The sequence below is a fragment of the Malus domestica genome, chromosome 09 (genome assembly GCF_042453785.1).
Source record: "Malus domestica chromosome 09, GDT2T_hap1".
In the NCBI taxonomy this organism is placed as follows: domain Eukaryota; kingdom Viridiplantae; phylum Streptophyta; class Magnoliopsida; order Rosales; family Rosaceae; genus Malus; species Malus domestica.
This window is the reverse complement of record NC_091669.1, coordinates 7081064-7103241: the sequence shown is the minus strand read 5'-3', so window position 1 is coordinate 7103241 and position 22178 is coordinate 7081064. Positions and strand designations below refer to the sequence as shown.

The 22178-nt window shown below is 38.2% G+C and overlaps 4 protein-coding genes across 4 annotated transcripts; 3 read left to right on the top strand and 1 right to left on the bottom strand.

Annotated features, from left to right (window-relative positions):
- The first annotated feature begins 1904 nt into the window (after positions 1 to 1904).
- On the top strand, positions 1905 to 2222 carry LOC114827103 (uncharacterized). The gene has a single exon (XM_029108741.1). It carries the CDS (start codon positions 1905 to 1907, stop codon positions 2220 to 2222), a length of 318 nt encoding a protein of 105 aa, XP_028964574.1.
- A 3908-nt stretch (positions 2223 to 6130) lies between these two features.
- LOC103442567 (uncharacterized) lies at positions 6131 to 8020 on the bottom strand. The gene is made up of 2 exons (XM_070805576.1): positions 7159 to 8020; positions 6131 to 6371 (listed from the first exon to the last, which is right to left on the bottom strand). The coding sequence occupies exon 1, from the start codon at positions 7859 to 7861 to the stop codon at positions 7169 to 7171; it is 693 nt and encodes a 230-aa protein (XP_070661677.1). The 5' UTR covers positions 7862 to 8020; the 3' UTR covers positions 6131 to 6371; positions 7159 to 7168.
- Positions 8021 to 9272: 1252 nt separating this feature from the next.
- On the top strand, positions 9273 to 11928 carry LOC103442568 (pentatricopeptide repeat-containing protein At3g12770). Its single transcript, XM_008381369.4, has one exon. The coding sequence runs from the start codon at positions 9315 to 9317 to the stop codon at positions 11529 to 11531; it is 2217 nt and encodes a 738-aa protein (XP_008379591.3). The 5' UTR covers positions 9273 to 9314; the 3' UTR covers positions 11532 to 11928.
- A 1029-nt stretch (positions 11929 to 12957) lies between these two features.
- On the top strand, positions 12958 to 15551 carry LOC103442569 (F-box/LRR-repeat protein At3g26922-like). Its single transcript, XM_008381370.4, has 3 exons — positions 12958 to 13953; positions 14804 to 14977; positions 15095 to 15551. Exons 1-3 carry the CDS (start codon positions 12994 to 12996, stop codon positions 15425 to 15427), a joined length of 1467 nt encoding a protein of 488 aa, XP_008379592.2. The 5' UTR covers positions 12958 to 12993; the 3' UTR covers positions 15428 to 15551.
- The last annotated feature ends 6627 nt before the right edge of the window (positions 15552 to 22178 follow it).

Genomic DNA, 22178 nt, shown 5'->3' with positions numbered 1-22178 from the left:
TCATTGTGTAACTTACTTTTCATCCCCTTAATGTAAAAATATTGATTCGATATACTAAAAAAAAACATGTCCTTAAAATCCAAACAATACGGTGGTGTATACTATGTCGTAGTGTTTGCCAAGTAAGTCGGTGAAGTGTTCGAGACCAAAGACCCCTGGCCAACTGGAAAATGTTATGTGAGACCAATTTGCGGTTGTTATATTTCCAGCTGGGAGGCCAGCTGTGTGCAATTAATCCAACACTAAAAGGGGAAAATAATATAACTACTCCAAATTATATTCAAATTCAGCATTCCAGGAGAGCTGGCACAAAGCATAGCCATAGAGCATGTTAGCTGTTAGCTTCATACTTTTGTATGAGGTATTATGAACATTTTTCGATAAACTCACTTAGCATATGTTAACATTTATCGGCATGCTCATTCAAAAGTTATAATTATCAATTAACATGCTCGCTTGAAAGTTGTTAACATCTGTCGACAAACGTGCAATATAATTTGGAAAATACCTTGGGCCTACCAAAGCTTAATGAAATGCCCATTTGTGTGCTTTTCACCAAAAAATTTTGTGCGTTGCGTGCTCGATTCTTATTGACCATTTTAATAATATTTCCTCGATTCGGCCAGTATTAAACTTTGGAGCTTTGGACTTAATGAGTTATGGTTATGGTTAATACTTATGGTATTACAAAAGTAAGAAAAGTAAAATTATACTTTCCTTTTAAATAATTGAGATGTTGGTGGAGACAATAATCAAATTCAAATATAAGACCTAGGGTTACTTTTTTTTACAAGAATTAATAAAAAGAGAGGAGAATGAAGCCAAAGGTGTGAAAAAAAAAAGCCTAAGGCAACTAAGCAACACTCCAATAAAGAGATTTTCTATGGTAGTCCATATTATAGGATACTTTAAGAGTTTTTATCGATCTTTGGTCTAAAACATAAAAATTAAGAATTAACGGTTGCAAAATACTATAGTTTTTTTGTCGATTGAAAGGTATTGTCATAACTTTCAGGAGGCTACACCAAAAGTTGCAAGCCTAAATGTCTCTCCAAACTTATGTTCAGTAAGATTTGCATGAATGAGTCTGAATATAGTTTTCTAAAATCAATTAAAGGAAGCTGCAAAAGTAATTGAATACGCATTACAATTTGAAAGTATTTATACACTGTATGAATCATTGTAGATAATATATCGTATTGAATACATACATATTATAATTTAAATGAAATCTTACATTACATGAATTATGATACGTAGTGTATTCGGATTGGATACATGTAATAACCCTCCTACATTTTACTTTCTTTCCCAAAGCGAAAATTCCCTCCCCACGTTTTACAGCCACAGCAATTTACTTTCTTAGCTTTTCCAGCTTTTATCCTCCCAAACATCAAAGCACTCCCACTCCTAGTCTACTACAAATCTCGAGTTCACAGTGTGTTCCCAGTTGTCGTTGCATGTCGTTTTGCACTTCACCACTCTCTCTCTCTCTCTCTCACTCTAAAAAAAAGCTTTCACCTGCCCAAGATTCGATCTCATGCACTTTACCACTCTCTCTCTCTCTCTCTCTCTCTCTCTCTCTAAAAAAAGCTTTTCACACACACACACAACCACTTTTATTCCTATTTTCTTTCTTCCGAGTATCAAATCTTTCCCAGATCCCCATCCCAAAATAGTTACCTCTCTCTCTCTCTCTCTCTCTCTCTCTCTCTCTCTCTCGCGCACGCACATCACACATGGGACCCACTTCCCAACAACGGCAAACACTACACATTCGTTCTCCACTATATAAACCTCTAAGTCACCCCCTACACTCCCCCAACCCCAACCAAAGATTCAATCTTTTACCACCCAACATCGTCAAATTCCAAAACCAAACAATACCCAAAATTTCAACCCAAATGGCTAGACTTGGTCTGATTTGCCTCCTCCTTACTGGGTTCCTTCTGGTTTCTGCAATGGCTGCCGACAAATCTGATGACTTGGGCAGAGAAACAGAGCACTCTACTTCCATTGCGGCAGAGCCGTCCGATACTGAGAGCATGGAAGAAGGCGAGATGGCGGAAGCTCCAACTTTCCGGCGTTTGGGGCCTGCTGAAAAGAAAGCTGATAAGTCGGTGGCTGGTGGAGGGATTATCATTGGCGGGCTTGTCACTACCATTTTTGCAGCTGTGTTCTGCTACATCAGGGTCACCAGAAAAAGGGGTGTGATTAATTAAGGTTTCCTGACGGATTAGATGAGATTATATGAGGATTATTGTAAAGCAGTGAAGAGGTGATTTTGATCCGCACAGATACATGATGATAATCAGAATTAGTGATCTAGTTTAGTTTAAATTTATTTTATGGGTTTAATTATGAATGTGAATATTATCAAATGGGATTTCTATGAAAATATCAGTATTCTTTAGCTTCTCCATTTGAATTCTCTAATTGTTTTCTTGTCCTTTTTCTTTTTTTTTCTTTCTATTTTTTGTATCTCTATATTTCTCTCGTCACGGTATCCGTTCTATCAAAATATTGCTAAATTTTTATATGAAATCGTAAATAGAGAGGAAAGTGTATCCCCGGTTTCTATGAAATGGATTAACTGCTACCGTAATATCTTTAATCTCTAATATAAAAATGTCTTACATATGCCTTTGTATTAATAATTCGAAACATCACGGTTGCATTGAACTTTGTGGTGTAAGTATAAAAGTATGAAGGGTGGACTTGTTTTCTTCCCCTCTAAGCAAATAAAAAAAGGAACTTTAACGAAAAACACCTGGTACTGTTCACTTTAACGAAAAATCATATTTTTACGCTAAAAAGTTAATCTTGATACTATTTACTTTACCCTTTATTTTGTCCTTATCATTAAAACTCAAAGTTTTCAAGCACTTTTCATTAGTTTTCCTAATAAAAAAATATTCCGAGAAATCTGCTCGGAAATCTTCACCCAAAATATAAAGCTATTATTTTAATTTTTAATTCACTTGGTCTGCAGATAAAAAAAGAGCCAAAACCTGATTGTGTCATGGCTCATGGGGTTCCAAAAGAAAGGGCAAAATTATAGCGTCTGCATTGCATCGCGGACACGGAAAACTCGAGTCCTCCAAGACAGTGGGATATTTGCCAAACCACATGATTTCGCACATAAAATTAAAGAGACGCCGGGTCGGTGCCTCTGTTCTGCTGCAAGCCTGCACCCGCCTTTGCCAAAGCTCAAAACTCAAAACTCTGTGTCCTGTTAAGGAGAGATTTTTCAATATGATCGGAACACGGGATGATACATCACGTGTTATTATATAAATGGTGAGATATGTATGTTAAAAAGTTAATAACTTAGAAGTAAAATTTTCCACAATTTACATAAAAATAAGTAATGTATCCCCTGTGTTCATGTTACAATGAAAAATTTCTCTTGTGAAAATGACAGTGCTGCATTTTGTTTATTTTCCAGAAAATAAAGGAGAAAAAAATTAAATTTCTTAAACATTTTATGCTATTTTATGTGCATGAAGTCGTTCTTCCTGTGGAGGTTGTATTAGAAATGAAGGCGGAACCAGTCAGGTAGATTATAATAATTAAATATATGAGATTAATCTATGGAGATGGGAACCTAACTGAGACTGAATCTTTTGAAAGAAGTTGGGAGTCAAAGAAGAAGTAGACAAATCTTCCAGGTGTTCACACGTGAAGCAGAAGACTAAAATCTTTGTTTGGAAGTAGAACTACATATATTCTTATTTCCTGCTACTTTTTCTTTCAGTCACTACTTCAATTTCTTTTACTTTATAAGTTTGCTTAAGGTAGTGATATTAGCTTGATCGGATGTTCTTGTGCTATGTAACATTTTATGATACCTCTTACAGTATATTATTAAGGAGTTATAATAATGTGAATATGATAATGCGAGTTAGAATCGATTGTACTGTTTGGAATTGGTCTGAAACGGTCTTATTAAAGAGTTAAAAAGTTATCCTAATTAGTTTGAGATTGAAACTTTGGATGAATCATGTTACTTAGCAATTGGATTGAAGTTGTGTGTTAGATTTCTTAAGTTGATTTTAATAGGGAAATGCATGGTTTGACCCCTCACCAATGTGGAGAAATATTTTCCTTACATTCTCACATGCCCATTTATGTGTGACGAATTGGATTTGGATCACAATCTAACAGATACAGGTTTGCATTCAAGTCCAAGTCTAGCTAATTTAGTGAAGAAACTAGGGACACAACCTTTGAATACTGGCCTTAATATCCACTAATCATGTATTTCTGGTTGTTAAGAAATAATCATGTGTGTTCAAAATGCTTGGAGGTCTGTCTTTGTCACTAATTTATTGACAATTACAATTATTCATCTCCAATATTTAATTTAAAAGGGGAAACTTTACCAAATTGAAGTTTAGGTAAGACCAAGATTGCACAAAGTGTTCGCTCAGAAAAGACCTATAACCAATCATTTTAGGCTTTTTAATCAAAATGACATTTGAGATTTGCATAACTCATTACTTTGATCCCTGAGATTTGAAATTAATAGAAAGTGGTCCCTGAGTTTGTCCACCATTAATCATTTTGATCCTAATGACAAAATTACCCTCAATTTAATAAACAATGGGTCAAATGATTTGACAAAAATTGAGAGTATTTTTATCATTTTAGCCTTATTTAATGGAGATTTTTCATGGAATGATCAAAATGATTGATGGTGGACAAACTTATGGTCTACTTCTAATAATTTCAAATCTTAAGAACCAAAGTTATGAATTATGCAAATCTTAGGGATCATTTTGGCTAAAAAGCCGACATTCTATGATATCCAAGATTTAACGTCAATGTCACTTTAATTGAACGATGATATGTATTTTGTAATTTTTAATAAACTTGAAGAGAAATGCTAAGGAGACTCTCAAAATGAGGTTATATATGGACCCTCAGCCATCTTATATTTTTGACACATTATTTTATGATGTTAGCATGACAATTGTGCCACAAAAATAAGGTAGCGGAAAGTTCATAAAAAGTCACTTTTAAGAAAGTTCCCTTACATGCGATTAAACCTATAAACGTAACTGGACATGTCACATTAAAGTGCTATAAATGGTAATTTCAAAGGTTAGGTTTCAAATAAAAACGAATTTATGTTTTAAAGTAGTGAGGCCGAGTATTACTAATTAATCAATGTGAACTGGTGACAATGTTAATGATGCAGAAGCATACACATGTTGTGAAGCACGTAGGACAACATTTCCGAGAACATGCATTTGGCTTTTCGAATCGGATAATATTAGGGATATTAAATTTTAAACTAAATTTGTAAATCAAATGATGTGTTTCAATAAGAAAAAAAACACTTAAGTAATAATATAATCATCAACAACACATCATTTGGTTTAAAAATCTGGTCTCTCTAATATTATCCTTTCGAATTCTACGAAGAACCAACAACATGGAAGATTTGAAGAGTTTAGTGATTAAATAAAGAGTCACCCTTATTTAATGTCATAAATATATGTTAATGGGGTAGATTAAGTGAGATTAACTTGATAAGTTTGTTTCTAGTAATGATGCATTAACTATGGTGCATGTATCAATAATTATTAGGGGTGGGTGGGTAGAACTTCTATAAATAAGAGTATTTAGTATTCCGGATGGGGATGAAGATTATAATGAATTGAACTGAAAACCAAGTGCAGTTTGAGAGAGTTTTCTCATTCTTGTTCTTGTTCTATAAATTCCGATATTCCACGGAATTAACGAGGTATAGACATCCCGATGATCATTGGCCGTTATAGCTCAGAGAATCAACAATTTTCGCGTGGTAAACTTCTTGGCAATCTTGTGTTGATTCGTTACAGCCAGAGGATCAACAACGTTCGTGTGGTTCTTAGTGAATCAACACGAGATTTAGGATGTAAAATCTGGTATTGTCATTGACAATCAACGAGCCCGCAGGGAAAAGTTATGGAAAAGTTACGAAGTTCGTGTGTTTCAGTTTAACGTCCATTCTCCATTCGAGAATCGATATCCGGACTTATTAATCAACCCACTCGCGTTTTGCTCGCTTCTAAATTCCTTTGCTTGTCATTCAAAACTTACTGTGAAAATCATCGGCAGGAACAGAATCAAAGAAACGAACTCAAGAAGCATTTTGTGAACCATCGACTTCAACTCTAATTTGTAACAAATTGTGAAACCATGTTCGTGTCCAAATTCTCAAAGCCAGTGCTTAAAGACTGATAGAACCTAAGAATCTGTAACTAGGTCGGGCTCAAGAAAACCAGATGTCGATATGAACGATAACCTCGGGCATCAATCATCACCAACCCGCCAAGGAAGATGTTATCGTCCATGTTCTTAAGTCAATTCACATTCAGCACCTGTGGATAAGTCGATTAAGCAAACCAGGTGTTGACATAGATTCTCAAAGAAGATGGTATCATACATGTTCTCAGGCCAACTCACATTCAGCACACATGCTAGTTTCCAACAAGAAGAACATCCTAAATTGCATACATCATTAAGATCCTTACAATCGAAGAGTGCCTAGCATTTGTGATCTCAAGCAGACAAAGAAAGCGATCGAAGTTCAAAATTTTCATTTGACAAGAACAGAAGATCAAACGAGCACAACTAAAACAGAGAAACTTGCCCGAAATAACGAGACTTGAGAGGAAAGCAAAGCACATAGCGAAACCATTCACTCTCAATGCCATACTTCTTCACAACAGTTATAAACTTAACCTAGAGCCGTTCGAGTTCTTACGCAACATAGCGAAACCATTCACTCTCAATGCCAAACTTCTTCACAACAGTTATAAACTTCACCTAGAGCCGTTCGAGTTCTTACGCAACATAGCAAAACCATTCACTCTCAATGCCATACTTCTTCACAATAGTTATAAACTTAACCTAGAGCCGTTCGAGTTCTTACGCAACATAGCGAAACCATTCACTCTCAATGCCATACTTCTTCACAAGAGTTATAACTTAATCTAGATCCGTTCGAGTTCTTACGCAGTTGCTTAATCCGCTTTCAGATCACAAATTCACAGTATAAGTAGCTCACTAACCCCAGATCCTAAGACAGAAACACCAATTCACACACAAACAAGAAATCGAATTCGAAACATATAACATAAACATGTAAAGCAAAGAGAGAATTACCAAAAGGAAATTAAGGTGAATGCTTAACTTTCATAATAATTCTTGTCATTCTCAATCCAGTCAATGTAACATTAAGAGCACCAACAAACCTCGAATTCGTAAACAAATCCACAATCTCCCTAACCTCCTCATCCCCACATTCGTCCACAACCACCACACACACCCCGCCGGCCCTCACCGTCCTCTCCATCTCCGCAGCGAACCGGTTCGGAAACAACGCCTCCGCGAAATGCGCACTAAATCCCAAATTAAACACATTATCGAAGTAAGGCAAGTTATGGGGATCCGCCCGGCTCACCAGCGGAGGCGACTCGAGGAGCTCAATTCCGGTGACGTCGGCAACGCCCAACTGGGTCAGCGCCATGACCTCGTGGCCGGCGCCGGCGGAGACGCAGAGGACCTTGGACTCGTTGTGCAGGAGACCCATTTGATAAAATGCGCGAAAGAAGTTGGAGAAGGAGTGGACCTTGTTCTGCCAGGTCTTGGTGGACCAGAGGCGCTTGTTCTTCTTGTGGAGAGGGAGGATGACGCGCGGCGAGGCGTCGCAGGAGGATTTGGGGAAGCGGAGGTGGGGCTTCGGGGGAGAGTCCGGCGCGACGCAGGTGTCGGGGGTTTTGAGGAGGAGGAAGACGAAGGCGACGGTGCCGATGAGTATGGAGACGTAGGAGAGCCTCTTCAGGAAAATCTCGATGTGCCTCTCCATAACGGAGGAGACCGGAAGAAAGCTTTGTATCGATGGAGGTCTGAGCAGAAAACTGGATCTTCGTGGCTGGAAGTCGCTACACTTGTCGTAATTTTCGACAGTTGAATTTTCAGAAAAGGCCTCGGATTTTGATAAAATTTCAATTCTGGCCTGTTCTTTTTGCCTTGATTTTGAATTTAGTCACATATTCAGCCTTCCATTATTTCGATCCATATTGTATTTCAGAACCTAGTAGAATTCTCTCAAGTGGAATTGCTAAATTTTGACTATTTTCATTTTTCACACACGTGGAGCAACTTACACTTTTAAAACACAAAAATGCTATTTTTTTTTATCATTTATTTGTACTCGTCTCTCTAATAGAAGGTAAAATCGAAGAAGGCGTGAGCTCTAGGGTTGTAGCGGGAGTGGATTGAGTGTTATACCTAGAGCTAGAGGTGGGTTATGGCTAAGAGCAGTTGGGGTTCGTGAGATGTTGATGCGGTGGGAAGAGACTAAAATGGTTATGCATAGAACAAGTTTTATACAACTATGGCGTCGCACTCGAATGACGTTATGCCATGTGTAAATTTTTCTTCATATGGAAAAATTGGACTAGAACGCTATATGGAAGTGAATTTGTTTCATGTAAGTTATTTTTATCAATTGAACTCGATTCACAGACAAGATTAAATATGGTGGCCAAATTAGAAAAAATAGAACTATAGTGACCAGAATTGCAATGGATCCAAAATACAGTGGTCTTAAATTCATAATACCAGTATAAAAACGCGGCTATGTCGTTTTGCGCCTTTAAGAGCAACTCCACCGGGGGGAGTAGCCCGATGGGCCGGCAATTGAATAGGACCCAATAGCCCTAGCTCTTTACTCCAGCCCATGCGGGTGATTGGGCTGAGGGGGGCCCGAGTGAGAAGCCCGACTCGAATTGGTAGGCCGAGAGCCTGAGGCCAGATGATGCATGGCTGAAGTTAGGATGACGTTAGCAACATTATAAAATTAATAAAAAATGTAAAAAAGCAATAAAAAATAAAAAAAAATGTAAACAATTAATAAAAAAAATTAAAAAAATGTAAACAATTAATAAAAAATTTGAAAATTAGAAAAAAAGATTTAATTTTTCTATAAATATCTTATCATTATTTTCCACCTTACATCACAATTTTATATTTTCTCAAATACTTTGTGTTGTAATTTCTTATTTTATGAAACATGGTACAACGAGACCGATTAAAAATTATATCCGAAATTTGAAATAAAATTATTTTTTTATTATTTTATAAAATAAAAAATGCTAATATTTTATTACATATTACCATGATTATTTAGTTTAAGAATAAAAATGAAAAGGTGATTATTGTTAGTAGTTACCGTTCAGTTCACTCGAGGCTATTAAATAGGAAGTTGCTCGACGGGCCTACGCTGAAGTTGCTCTAAGCTTAACATCAGACCTGAGATGGCTCTCGCTAGGAGAGTCTCTCTCTTTCCCCTTCCCGCCAAATTCCGGACGTTGGCTCCCAAAACGGCGACGTCTCAAGACTTTGAAACTCCGGCGTCGTTTTCATTCACCTTCATCCGTCACTACTGTTCGTCTCCTCTCCGTCTAGATCCGTACTGCTACGACGACCAACACCTCCGTCACGGCCACGACCCGGACTCCTTCTTCGGGTCTCTGATCGATGGTTCGACCCGAAAGAGCCAGTTGGGTCAAATCCATGCCCAGTTAGTTGTATTGGGTTTGATAGACAGTGGCTTTTTGATCACCAAATTGGTCAATGCAAGCTCGAATCTCGGGTATATTTCGTACGCCCGCCAAGTGTTTGATGAATTTACTGACCCAGATGTGTTTCAGTGGAATGCGATCATTAGGTGTTATTCTAGGCACAATGTGTTTTCTCAGGCTATAGAAATGTATTCTAGGATGCAAGTAATGGGTGTCAGTCCAGATGGGTTTACTTTTCCTCATGTGCTTAAAGCTTGCAGTGGCATGCCGGACCTCGAAATGGGTCGACGGGTTCATGGACAGGTGTTTAGACATGGGTTTGAATCAGATGTTTTTGTGCAGAATGGTCTCGTGGCGTTGTATGCTAAATGTAGTCGAATAGATCGTGCTAGGGCTGTGTTTGATGGTTTAGGTGAGAGGACGGTTGTTTCCTGGACTTCGATGATTTCGGGGTATGCCCAGAATGGCCAGCCTTTGGAAGCTTTGAGAATTTTTGGTCTGATGAGAAATTTGAATGTGAAACCGGATTGGATTGTTCTTGTTAGTGTTCTAAAAGCTTATACTGATGTAGAAGACTTGGGACAGGGGACATCTGTTCATGGTTGTTTGATCAAAATGGGTCTTGAATCTGAACCTGACTTGCTCATTGCACTCACGGCAATGTATGCAAAAAGTGGGCAGGTGATGGCTGCCAGATCGTTTTTTGATCAGATGCAAACGCCGAACGTAATACTGTGGAATGCTATGATATCTGGTTATGCGAAGAATGGTTATGCTAATGAGGCTGTAGAGCTATTCCGGGAGATGATCACAAAACATTTTAGAACAGATTCAATAACAATGAGGTCTGCTATATCTGCATGCGCCCAGGTGGGTTCTCTTGACCTAGCAAAATGGATGGACGATTATATCAATAAAAGTGAGTATAGGAATAATGTTTTTGTTAACACTGCCCTAATTGATATGTATGCAAAATGTGGAAGTGTCGATTTTGCTCGAATGGTTTTTGATAGAACGCCTAATAAAGATGTTGTGGTGTGGAGTGCAATGATCGTGGGATACGGATTACATGGTCGAGCACGAGAAGCCATTGATCTTTTCCATTCTATGCAGCAGGCAGGAGTGCCACCCAATGATGTCACCTTCCTAGGGCTCCTCACTGCATGCAATCATTCAGGCCTTGTTGAGGAAGGATGGGAGCTGTTCCACCGTATGTTAAACTGCGGGATTGAGCCTGGAAACCAACATTATTCTTGTGTGGTTGATCTTCTTGGACGTGCAGGCCGCTTGGATCAAGCTTACGATTTTATCAGAAAGATGCCAATTGAACCTGGTATAAGTGTATGGGGAGCACTTCTGGGTTCATGCAAGATTTATCGTCATGTAACTTTGGGAGAATACGCTGCAGAACAGCTTTTCTCTATAGATCCATATAATACAGGGCATTATGTTCAACTCTCAAATCTTTATGCTTCAGCCCGCTTATGGGATCATGTTGCAAAGGTACGAGTATTGATGAGGGAAAAAGGACTGATAAAGGACCTTGGACATAGTTTGATTGAGGTCAATGGGAAGCTTCAGGCATTTCATGTGGGAGACAAGTCTCATCCACGGTCTAAGGAAATTTATGAAGAGCTCGAAAGTCTGGAGAGGAGGTTAAAGGAGGCAGGATTCATCCCGAATACAGATTCTGTTCTGCATGATTTGAATCATGAAGAGACAGAAGAGACACTTTGTAATCACAGCGAGAGGCTGGCAATTGCTTATGGCCTCATCAGCACTGCTCCAGGAACTACACTTCGGATCACCAAAAATCTTAGAGCATGTGTGAATTGTCATTCAGCAACCAAGCTAATATCGAAGCTTGTCAACAGGGAGATAGTTGTTAGGGATGCAAAGCGTTTTCATCATTTCAAGGATGGATGTTGTTCATGTGGAGATTACTGGTAAAAGGGGAAGGCCTGCAGTGAATCTCTTTTCGGGTTCAGTTTCAGCTTCACACAAGGATAAAGGCTAGTTCACTGTCCATCTAAACCCAAATCCAGTTCTTAGTTGAAGGTGGAAATGGAATGGCAGCCTTCGATCGATTCATTTGTCTACTCAGAGTTTACAAGGATGATCGCCGAAGCAATTTACATTGAATCAATAGGGCATGTGGTAAACTCCCAAAGAAGGGGCCACAGGAAGCAACGCTGGAAGTCGAAGTCTTGAGCTGCAATCTCTCACAATGCATAGAATCTCAACAAAATCTCTCACGATGCTTATCTATTACATTTCAACTAACAAAGAATTTCAATCAAATTTGATTAATTTTGTTTTAAAATATAAGGGATATTCTTATAGGGTAGTGCTCTCTATATACTTATTTTTATTTAGTACACACTCCTTCAATTTTCGACCGTCGGATCAAATGAATTGAAAAAGATCAATGACAAAAAAATAACAATGTATAGAAAGTAAAAATGAGTGTGTGGATAACACTATTCTTCTTATAAGTGCCCTAAGAGGAAGGGGAGAGTTTGAACTCGTATGCGGTAGGTTTAAAGAGAAGGTTCTATTCATCAGCCATTGGGGGAATCTATCACTTGCAATTTGATTACATCATTTAACAATAAAAAGAAATTAAAATCACTCTAACAAATTTTCTAAGCTTGAAAAAAAAGAAGCCTAGACCTAAAAATGCTTTATAAATTAAGGATAAATTTCACTCAACTACCTTCAAGTTTCTCCAAATTCTAAATTTATTACCCTTATTTTTTTTCTTCTTCTCAATGTCGCTTTCATACTTTAATTTTAATATTTCTGTCACTTTTAGATTTATGTTAGTTTTTCTCTCAAGTACTTTGTTAACTAACGATGTGGCGTAGTTTTGACTCACCTATCATGCCATCATTTAACACAACTTGTTTATGCCATGCCAACGGAGATATATCCATATGCTCATAACACAAGTTGATACATAATGTGTTATAATATAAATAGTAAAAAAAATATTTTTAGTGTTGCTCTATTTATATTATGACACGTATATTATAACACATTGTATATGGCGCGTTGTGTTTGAAAATGGTGAGTCTGCTTGAATGTGATCAAGGGCAGAGTGAAATTCTCTATAGTCTCTCTGGGCTTGGAATGGAGGATAACCGTGGTTTGCCACTAGTTGTCCCCCTTTTAAAAGAGGAAAAATAAAACTTTAGTACTACGATATAGTAATATTCATTTTCACTTGTAAGTGAGAGGTCTTAGGTTTGATTCTCGCCAAAGAAGAATTTGAATCACATTATTGCTAACCCATTATGAACTTAACCTATCATCTTACTCTTAATATATATAATATCGTTTGTTTAAAAAAAAAAAAAAGTTTTTTTGGGTCACAGTAAAATGCAAATTACCGATTAAAAATGCTTTTCCGATGGCAGAAACATTTTACAAGAGAGGGGAGATGGAAGAAGAGGCAAGCAATCAAAACCGAAGCCTCAGCGATCTGCCGGAGGACCTCCTCCTCCGCATCCTCTCCTTCCTCCCCACATTAGACTCCGTCCAAACCTCCCTCATCTCCCAAAAATGGCGCCCTCTCTGGTCCCTCGTCCCCTCCCTCGATTTCAGATTCGAACTCTTCCCGCCGCGCGAGCCGCCGTCGGACACTTGCCAGTTCTACGCCGAGTTCGTCGACCGCGTTCTGATTTCCCGCCCCAATTCTCCCGTCCACACTTTCCGTCTCACTTTCATCTTCCACGATCACTACCACTCCCACGTCGACTCCTGGGTGCGATCCGCCGTCACCCACCTCCGCGCCCGGGAGCTCCACCTCGACTTCTTCATCCACAGAGATTTTCACAACGACGAAACCCATAATCACCATTACGATTTCCCTTTCTCTTTTCTGAGAAATGGGTGTGTTGAGAAATTGAGCCTCACGCGGTGTTATCTCACTCAGCCGGCGAAATTGTCCACCATGCGATTTTGGACGATTCGGTCCTTGCTTCTCGATATGGTTTGTTTGGAGGACCAGATGATGAATGATTTGATATTGGGTTGCCCTAATTTGGAAGATATGGAGCTTCAAAACTGTTGGGGACATCATCACTTGAAGATATGTAGCAAAAGGCTGAAGAGGCTGGCATTTGGGTTCTTCTATGATTCCGAAATCAAAGAGACTGTTTCGATTGATTGCCCAAATCTTTGTTCGATTAGCTTTGATTGCTGTAGCTTTTACAGGTTTGCCCTGAAGAATGCTGAGTCTCTGGTTTATTTTCGTGTCCAGATTGTGAACATAGTGGAACGTTACTATGACTTGTGGAGTAGGACGGTTAAGCTAATTGAGCAAGCGCCTAATCTTAAGCATCTCGATGCATTAAATTGGTGGTTTAAGGTAATTTTTGTTTATTTATCATCTCCGTTCTGATCAGTATAGCTTTTTGATATATCTGTCATGGTTTTTGTTTGTGGTAATTATGTCAAAGATTTGAGTAATATGTAGCAATGTGGTTGGTATTCTGATCGTGTAGAAAGCTTCTTATAGTCATAGATAGGCTAAAATCTTGTGTTTTTGGATTTGGTGATATAGCCGTGTATTTTCGAATGAGATTGATAGAGACAACAACATGATAGATAGTGAGGCTCTTTAGATTGTCACTGAATCTAAGAGTCGACTGAAAGATGGAAAAGGTAAGTAGTTGTTGAAACTCTCCTCAGTTTTGTAAGCGTTTGGTCTAGACCGGGGGAAGTGGATACCAATTGGTCATTAGGTTTCTGCTGCTGGCATTGTGACACCATAGGTGAGTCTGTTAAGAAACGTAAAACTTCACTCGGCTTATTGTTCCTCATTGCCTGTAGTGCAATAGGTTTTAAACTCATAACAGGTATGGAGCGCTCATTAAGAACGGTGTGAATGTGAGATAGTTACATGATATGCGACTTTTTGAAGATAATTTAAACCTCTCTTCACGTTGGGTATGGAGATCTCATTCGGAATGTATCTTTAGTCACTTTCTAACTTTGTCCACCTCACTTGTGTGCAACATTACATTCTTAGATAATTTTCAGATAGTCAATCACTTTGCTTTAACCTCCATGAACAGGGGATTTTTCGAGTTTCACTTTTAACTGCTTAGCCTCTTTTGCCCTTTTTCTGCTACATACGATAACCACTGATTTGTGATGGGTTATGTTGTTGAACATCTTCTTATATTCCTAATCGTTTTCTTTGCATATGCCCTCAGTTTTTGACATCAACGGACTCATTCCCTAAAAGTTTTATACTCCACAATCTGAAGCTCTTAGAGCTACAAACAGGATTTACCAAGCATGATCTCGTTGGCATGGCTGCACTGCTTAAACATTGTCCCAATCTGGAGACAATGATTCTAGAATACCCTTTCAAGTTCGGGGAAGATGTGAGTATTTTTACAAACATATAACTATAGCAATGCTTGATGTTTCAGTGTTACTATTGCTTATCATTCTTTTTATGTTCCTTGCTGCACATTAAAACTTGATGTTCTAATCTCCAGGAGAGTTTACCAGAAGAGTTGTCGGATAAATCAGCTGAGTTTAGCATTCCAAGTCTCAAGCAAGTTACAATCAAACCGTATACAGGAACAGAAGATGAAGGTAATTTTGTGAAAATCTTGACTGAGCAAGGAGTTGTCCTGGAAAAGATTGTACTTGTTCCTGGCCAAGTTGGCGAGAACGGAATAGTTCTGATGCAGGTTCCCCCAATCGTTCTGTATAAAAAGGATTCACAAAGTTGGAAGTACTCTCTCCTCCGCAACGCCAGATGTACTCTGAGCTTTAAATTGGGAATCCATCGGCTCAGCCAGTTTCCGTGTTATTTCTTAGATTAGATGATAATTGCATAGATCAAATGTTATCACGGGTTTGATTACGATTATCTTCCGTTTTGTTTCTTCATAGAAATGGCATGTTTTTATTGGAGATAGTAGCTACGGTTGCAAATCGTTTCCATCATGTTCCCTCTTTCATGTTTTGATTCCACAAGAATTGGTATTGATTACATTGTCATTTTTTTACGACAGGCAATAGGATAATCTATACGAATTCATCAATCTTTAAAAAAAAAATCATCTAAACATGGGCAGGGGGAGATTTTGAACTTTGAATCCAGCGAGTTAAAGAGGAATGTCCTATCCAGTTGGGCAATCCGTCAGTTGCTTGTCATTTCAAGCCTTACTTGTTCAATACTCAACAAGAAATCTAGTTGTATATAGGCTGTAAGGAAAAATAGGCACTTAAGAAAAAGTACCAAGCCCAACCCGTTTTCTTTGGACTCGGCCACACTTTGTGGGTCAATACAAGTACAAGGATTGTACATTTATTTACATATTTGCCTTAAGGCCTAAGCCTACCTGACTCATTTGCCGGAAAGGTCGCCGGAAAATTGCCGAATCATTCGCCGTAATTTTTTTAGGCCCGAAATTTTTGCCGGAATCCAACCACCTTGCCAAATTTTTTTTACCTCCAGTCACTTTGATTGATGGTGGATTATACATGAACATTTCAATAAAATATAAAAATATGGTAGTGTTATCCACACACTTCTTTTTACCCTGCACGCACCCTTTCTATTCCATGAGTTAAATTTTGAGTTAATTTCATAAAGGCCAGATTATTTCATGAGGTAAATTCTGAGTTAAATTTCGTGCTATATGTGTTTATATAGAGAGATCTCAATTATATTATTTTGTTTAATTTTCAGTATTATTGCTTCCGTTAAACTACTTTATATTCCGATGCCCAATTCTATCCTATATCACACCCAACCATAACCCATGGCTGCCACTCATTTACAAATGCCTTCAGTACACATAAAGCTTTAAATTCCGTATTTGAATCTCATTACGTGTTTATATATGTCTATAAAGTTAAATTCATAGATTTTTATTGCATGTCTGAGTTGCACATATTTTGTAAAATTTAATTTTTGACCTTGCCCCACTGCACTGAAGAACAATTTACTTTGTTTTTACTAGGTTAATTACTAGCCTATTATGAGGTTAAACCCACACCCTCCCCTTAGTATAGAAAATATCTTTTGTTCAAAAAAAATAAAATAAAAATCCAAACAAACAATGTAGAACGGGTGAGTTTAGTCTTATAATGGGTTAGCAATAATATGGTCCAGACCATAGTATTAAATGGCGAGACGCTATTGTTTAATTAATAAGAAATGTTAAAGAGACTCTCAAAGTGGGACTTTCAATAAACTTTCCGTCACCTCATAATTTTTGTTTTATAATGTTGACACGAAAATTTTACCAAAAATAAGCTAGCGGAAAGTTCATGGAGAGTTTCACCTTTTAAGAGAGTCTCGTTAGCATTTCTCTTAATTAATTTCTTCTAATGATATTTTTCTTTCTTTTCATCAGTTTGGTGAGAAACAAAATATTAATAAAAATTAAATAGAAGTTCCCACTAAAGGAAGGGGCACACAAAATATAGTTTCTATTTTGCACACGTCTCTTCGTTCGTGTTCAAGGTAAGTTAGCCCATCACCCGAAACCCTAGATTTCAGAAAATTGGCTGCCGTAGAGGCTAATCCCGAGAGCTGTAGCTTCATAGATCGGGATAAAGACCAAAAGCAAAGAATTAATGAGGCAAAGGACAATCAGCAATCTTCCAGATGAAATATTGCACCATATACTCTCCTTCCTCCCCCCAAATATATTGAACAAACAAGTGCTTTGTTCTTCAAATGAAGTTCTTTATGAACTACATTTCCTGTTCTCGACTTCAACCGGGTTCGTCCTCCCATTCCGTGGAGCGTCGATGAAAATGAAATCAAGAAAGTATTTGATCGGCTAATGAAATCTTTGGAATCCATTCAAAGAGTATTGTTTAGCCGCCCTGAAAGCTCTATCATAAAGGCTTTTTGATTTCGGGTCCATTGTGCTTTTCTTGTTTAGATGATTGCATTTGTCGAGTGGTGGAGAGTTGAAGAACTCCTAATCAATCTCTGGATGACTTGCGGTGACAGGTTTGATTTGCCTAATTGTGTATTTAAGTGTGATTCCTCGAGGACTCTCACATTAAGTAAAGCCAGTTACATTCCAATTTCACCTCAGCCAGCAGAAGATACAAAATCTAGGTTTTGTTTTTCATCTTCTCTTGTTAAGGCTACTGGTCTTCGTTTGCTTCACACTTTGTCTCTAACTTATGTGGATATCTTGGAGACTTGGATAGTGATTGGGCTGTGGATTTATTTTCAGATTCGTCGTTCCCTTTCCTCGTAAATTTGGCTATAAATACTTGCAAAGGAATGACGGATCTTAAAATTAGTTGTTCTAAACTCAAAGATGTACAAGTTATTACTATGATTTACATAACTTGGACATCTCTGGAATGGGACTAACTTGTACATCTCTAGAACGACACTTGAGAATTTGCTAGTCAAATATTGTTTTGAAAAGCACAACGACGACATAAGTTGGGTCAACATCTTCGCCCCCAATCTAACGTTCTTTGGGTGACAATATAATGGCTATACTAATGACTGCTCAATCCAGAGCTTCCCTAAACTGAGAGCATGTAACATGTATTTAGAAGTAGATGTTAGCTAGCAATGTGATTATTCATAATGTGGTCAATCTTCTCTCAGCATCATCCCAAGCTCAAATCCTTCATCTTCGGTTCTTCGGCTGTCTTCAGGTTAGTTTACCGTTTTTCTTTGTTGCTTGTTTACTTCGTTTGAGAAGATTATGTCAAATTCGCTGGCTAGCTTGGATGTTAATTTTAACTAATGCAGCTGCTGAAGTAAGCATCTCCTCAAACCAGCATGTTTTCATTTCTTAAAAACAAAATGCGATTTTGTGAAGAAGACGCATACCTTTGCTCATGTCACATCCTGGCCCTGGGTCCACCATATCCCGGGCCCGCTCCATCACCGTAACATGATATTGTCCGTTTTGGGCCTCGACTACGCCCTCACGGTTTTGTTTCTGGGAACTCACAAGAGAACTTCCCAGTGGGTCACCCATCATGGGATTGCTCTCGCGCGCTACTCGCTTAACTTCAGAGTTCTGATGGAACCCGAAACCAGTGAGCTCCCAAAAAGCCTCGTGTTAGGTAGGGATGAGAATATACATATAAGGATCACTCCCCTGGGCGATGTGGGATCTTACAATCCACCCCTTTAAGGGGCCCGACGACCTCGTCGGCACACCACGGCCAGAGTTAGGCTCTGATACCAAATTTGTCACATCCTGGCCCTGGGTCCACCACATCCCGGGCCCGCTTCACCACCGTAGCACGATATTGTCTGCTTTGGGCCTCGACTACGCCCTCACGGTTTTGTTTCTGGGAACTCACAAGAGAACTTCCAAGTGGGTCACTCATCATGGGATTGCTCTCGCGCGCTACTCGCTTAACTTCGGAGTTCCGATGGAACCCGAAGCCAGTGAGCTCCCAAAAGGCCTCGTGCTAGGAAGGGATGAGAATATACATATAAGGATCACTCCCTTGGGCGATGTGGGATCTTACAGCTCAAGAGCTTCCCAGGTAGCTCAAGCAGTCCATTTTCTTGCCACCACAGACAAAACAGAACAGTCAAAGATCCATTGGTCCAACTAAGGATCATTTGGTCCTATTGCACCCAAGAAGTGTACGCAGGATTCACAGTCGTAACTCCAGGTAGGTGCTTAGGAGGACACACCAGAGAACCATCAACATATCCCATTAAATCCCTAGTCTTTAGGATGGGAAGAATCTGGGCCAACCACAGTGGATAGTTGGTCCTATCAAGCTTAATGTGCACTACGGTAGTCATGGAGGATGAAAAATGATGGAAAAGGTTGTTTTGGGGGGGGGGGGGGTGTTGGTAGTTTGGGAAGCAGTGATGGAAAAAGAACATGTCTAGGATCGTTGTCGTTAGACAAAAAATGCTCTAGAAACCAATGTAAAACTTAGGAACTTAGGTTTTTCACTTCAGTTGCATACCCAAACAACTATGGGTTGCATGTATTTATGATAACTTCAAGATTACATCGTGGGTTTGAAAACCCAAATTACATAGAACTTTGAATTTGAAAATTACAAACAGAAAGATGAAAAGATTACAAACAGATTACAAACAGTTTGACTACAAAAGACATTTTAAAATGAGTCCTACAAACATGGAAGACCAACGGGATAAGATTTCCAAACACACCAAAACTCCTCAAGTTACGTGGATAGTAACTGATTGTTGATTTCGTCTAATAGTTCCAACTTCTAGAGCATGTATATGACTTAAATAACAAATAGTTATGCAGTTGTTTGGAGAATGAGTAGCACTGTTATGTATGCTGTTAGGTTATATATAACATATATGTGTGCGCGCGTGTAACCATTCATGATGCAATTTTTAATATCCATGATATAGGGTGTTTCTAGCACACTACTTGGAGGTAGTTTACTGATTTCTCATAATTGATAGGTAAAATAGGACCATGATCCGGCTAAGGAGCTTTTTTAGGTTAATTATCTTTTGACGTTTTAGATGATTAACAAAGTCTGTTGTTAATTACTTGTTAATAAAGAGAGAGAGAGATATTTATTATCTTATGTTCATCTAACCCTAATTAAGATGTATTTAAACATAGACTCCAAAGGAAGTGAAGAGAATGTCGTCATGGGGGTTATTTAAGATATATGTATTATTGTATTATTTATGTGCGTCTAAACCCTCAATGACGACTTTTCCTCTTCGCTCTCTTTTAGGAAGGATATAAAAATTTGATGGTTTGAATCATTGATTTGGACCACGTTGCAGAGCCTTCTTATCAAAATAGATCCCCTCTTTAGACGACTAATGCAATAACATTAAAAATGTTCTTTTGTTTAAGATACTGTAGTAAACTGGATTTGTATAGCTATGGTGTGATGAGATATAATCATATGTAAGCTTGAGATCGGTCTTTATATTACAGTATACTATACTAACTGCCTTTATCCTTGATTCACCATTTTTTTTCAAAAGTGTAATGCTAGATAGACCATATTTTTTGTGCATTAGTTACTATTTTCAGGCTCCATAAATGTTCCCAATTAACATCAATTGTGAAGAGCTTCAGATTGTGCAGTTCAATCGTGAAGAGCTGTCACCATTTCATGCTATATATACAAATGCATTTAAGTGAAGGTAACTATTTCTCCAATCATTTGGACATGTCAGAGATCATACATTATCATCTAAATATATATTGGGCTGATAATTTCCTTAATTAAATATGTTTTGTCGATCAATTCACGCACCATATTTATCTATGTAGGTTATCGAGAACATATTTTGAGGCGGCCTACCTAATATTACTCTTTCATTTATGAATCTTTGGGAACTGTACATTTAATCTTATGGCTTAAGAAAGTGTGATATCCCAGGAGCTCTCCCTAGTGTTCACACTCTCCAAGTTCTAATATCCCCCAATGGAAGGCAAGGTTTGGAATAATTCAATATGCTTTTAATTATATTTTAAAATACTACTTCCGAATTCCTATATAATATATACTTGTGCACCTTAAGGTTTACAGTTTACCTATCTGATTGATTCATTTTATCCGTTCTAAAACTCAGAGTTCGAAATGGAGCAACATTTTGTTGGATGATGCTCGCTGCATTGTAGAGCATTACTGGGAAACTCAAGCCCAAACCTCGAGCTCTTTCTTGGGTCACCTATTACTTGTTGAGGCCTACATAGAAGAGCTTGAGACTGCAGTTAAGATCACAAGATTTTTTGTTCTTCATTTGCCGCAATCTAAAGCCAATAATCTAGCTATCTGGGACTACTTTAGTATTGGTCTAAAGGAGGGATGTGTCCCAGCATCTCCTCCTGTCAAGCAATCGTTATTTCCAGATACTTCCAAGTACACTAGTAGCAGGATTTTACAACCATACCCAATTCGTTATTTATCTATATTGTAAGAGTTAGTCCACTGTAGCGATATGTGCTTGTGTAAATAAGGGTGGCTTCATGTATGTTGCCATTGAAGTTCTACCTGAATACTAGCTATAGTTTTAGAGGTTTTAGTAGAACAGCTTAGGATGCGGGAAAAAAATACTGGAATTAGATTGAAATACTTATATTTTCTTACACCTATCAGCGCCCTTGTGTTTGATTTTTATTTTTTATATTTTAGTTTTCATTTCTCCCTCTGCTTAGTGCCTGCCTTTCCTTCTCTATCTTTCATCATCAGTGCTCTTGTGTTAGATTTCCTCCATTCATTCAGGTTGCTTTATGTACGTGTGGAAGGATAAAATTAGGAAAATAGAGGGATTCCCTTGGGCATAGGCTGATGTCAAAATGTCATGCCTAAACTATGGATTAAGTTTTGATGTCTTCCCTTGATTTTCTCCCGAATTTTTGACAATGATTGTATAGCTTTTTCAGATAAATGAAGATGTGCTAGCGCTTCAACATTATTCTGTCAGTGGTTCTAGCGTTTATTGCTGCTTTTTCCCAACCCTATTATTTACAATTTGGAAACTCATTCAGTTTTTTGCTAGAGCAACTTTGTGATTTGATTTCTGTTTGCTACTAACCCATATAGCTGAGGTTGTACGAGCAACTTTTGCAAGCAGTAAATAGGCCAGTTTGAGATTGA

Bases quoted from the DNA above. Each gene is read 5' to 3' on its own strand.
- LOC103442567 (XM_070805576.1), bottom strand. From the start codon at position 7,861: ATGGAGAGGCACATCGAGATTTTCCTGAAGAGGCTCTCCTACGTCTCC.
- LOC114827103 (XM_029108741.1), top strand. From the start codon at position 1,905: ATGGCTAGACTTGGTCTGATTTGCCTCCTCCTTACTGGGTTCCTTCTG.
- LOC103442569 (XM_008381370.4), top strand. From the start codon at position 12,994: ATGGCAGAAACATTTTACAAGAGAGGGGAGATGGAAGAAGAGGCAAGC. The intron at 13,954-14,803 runs GTAATTTTTGTT...ATATGCCCTCAG, and splicing joins CATTAAATTGGTGGTTTAAG to TTTTTGACATCAACGGACTC. The intron at 14,978-15,094 runs GTGAGTATTTTT...TCTAATCTCCAG, and splicing joins CTTTCAAGTTCGGGGAAGAT to GAGAGTTTACCAGAAGAGTT.
- LOC103442568 (XM_008381369.4), top strand. From the start codon at position 9,315: ATGGCTCTCGCTAGGAGAGTCTCTCTCTTTCCCCTTCCCGCCAAATTC.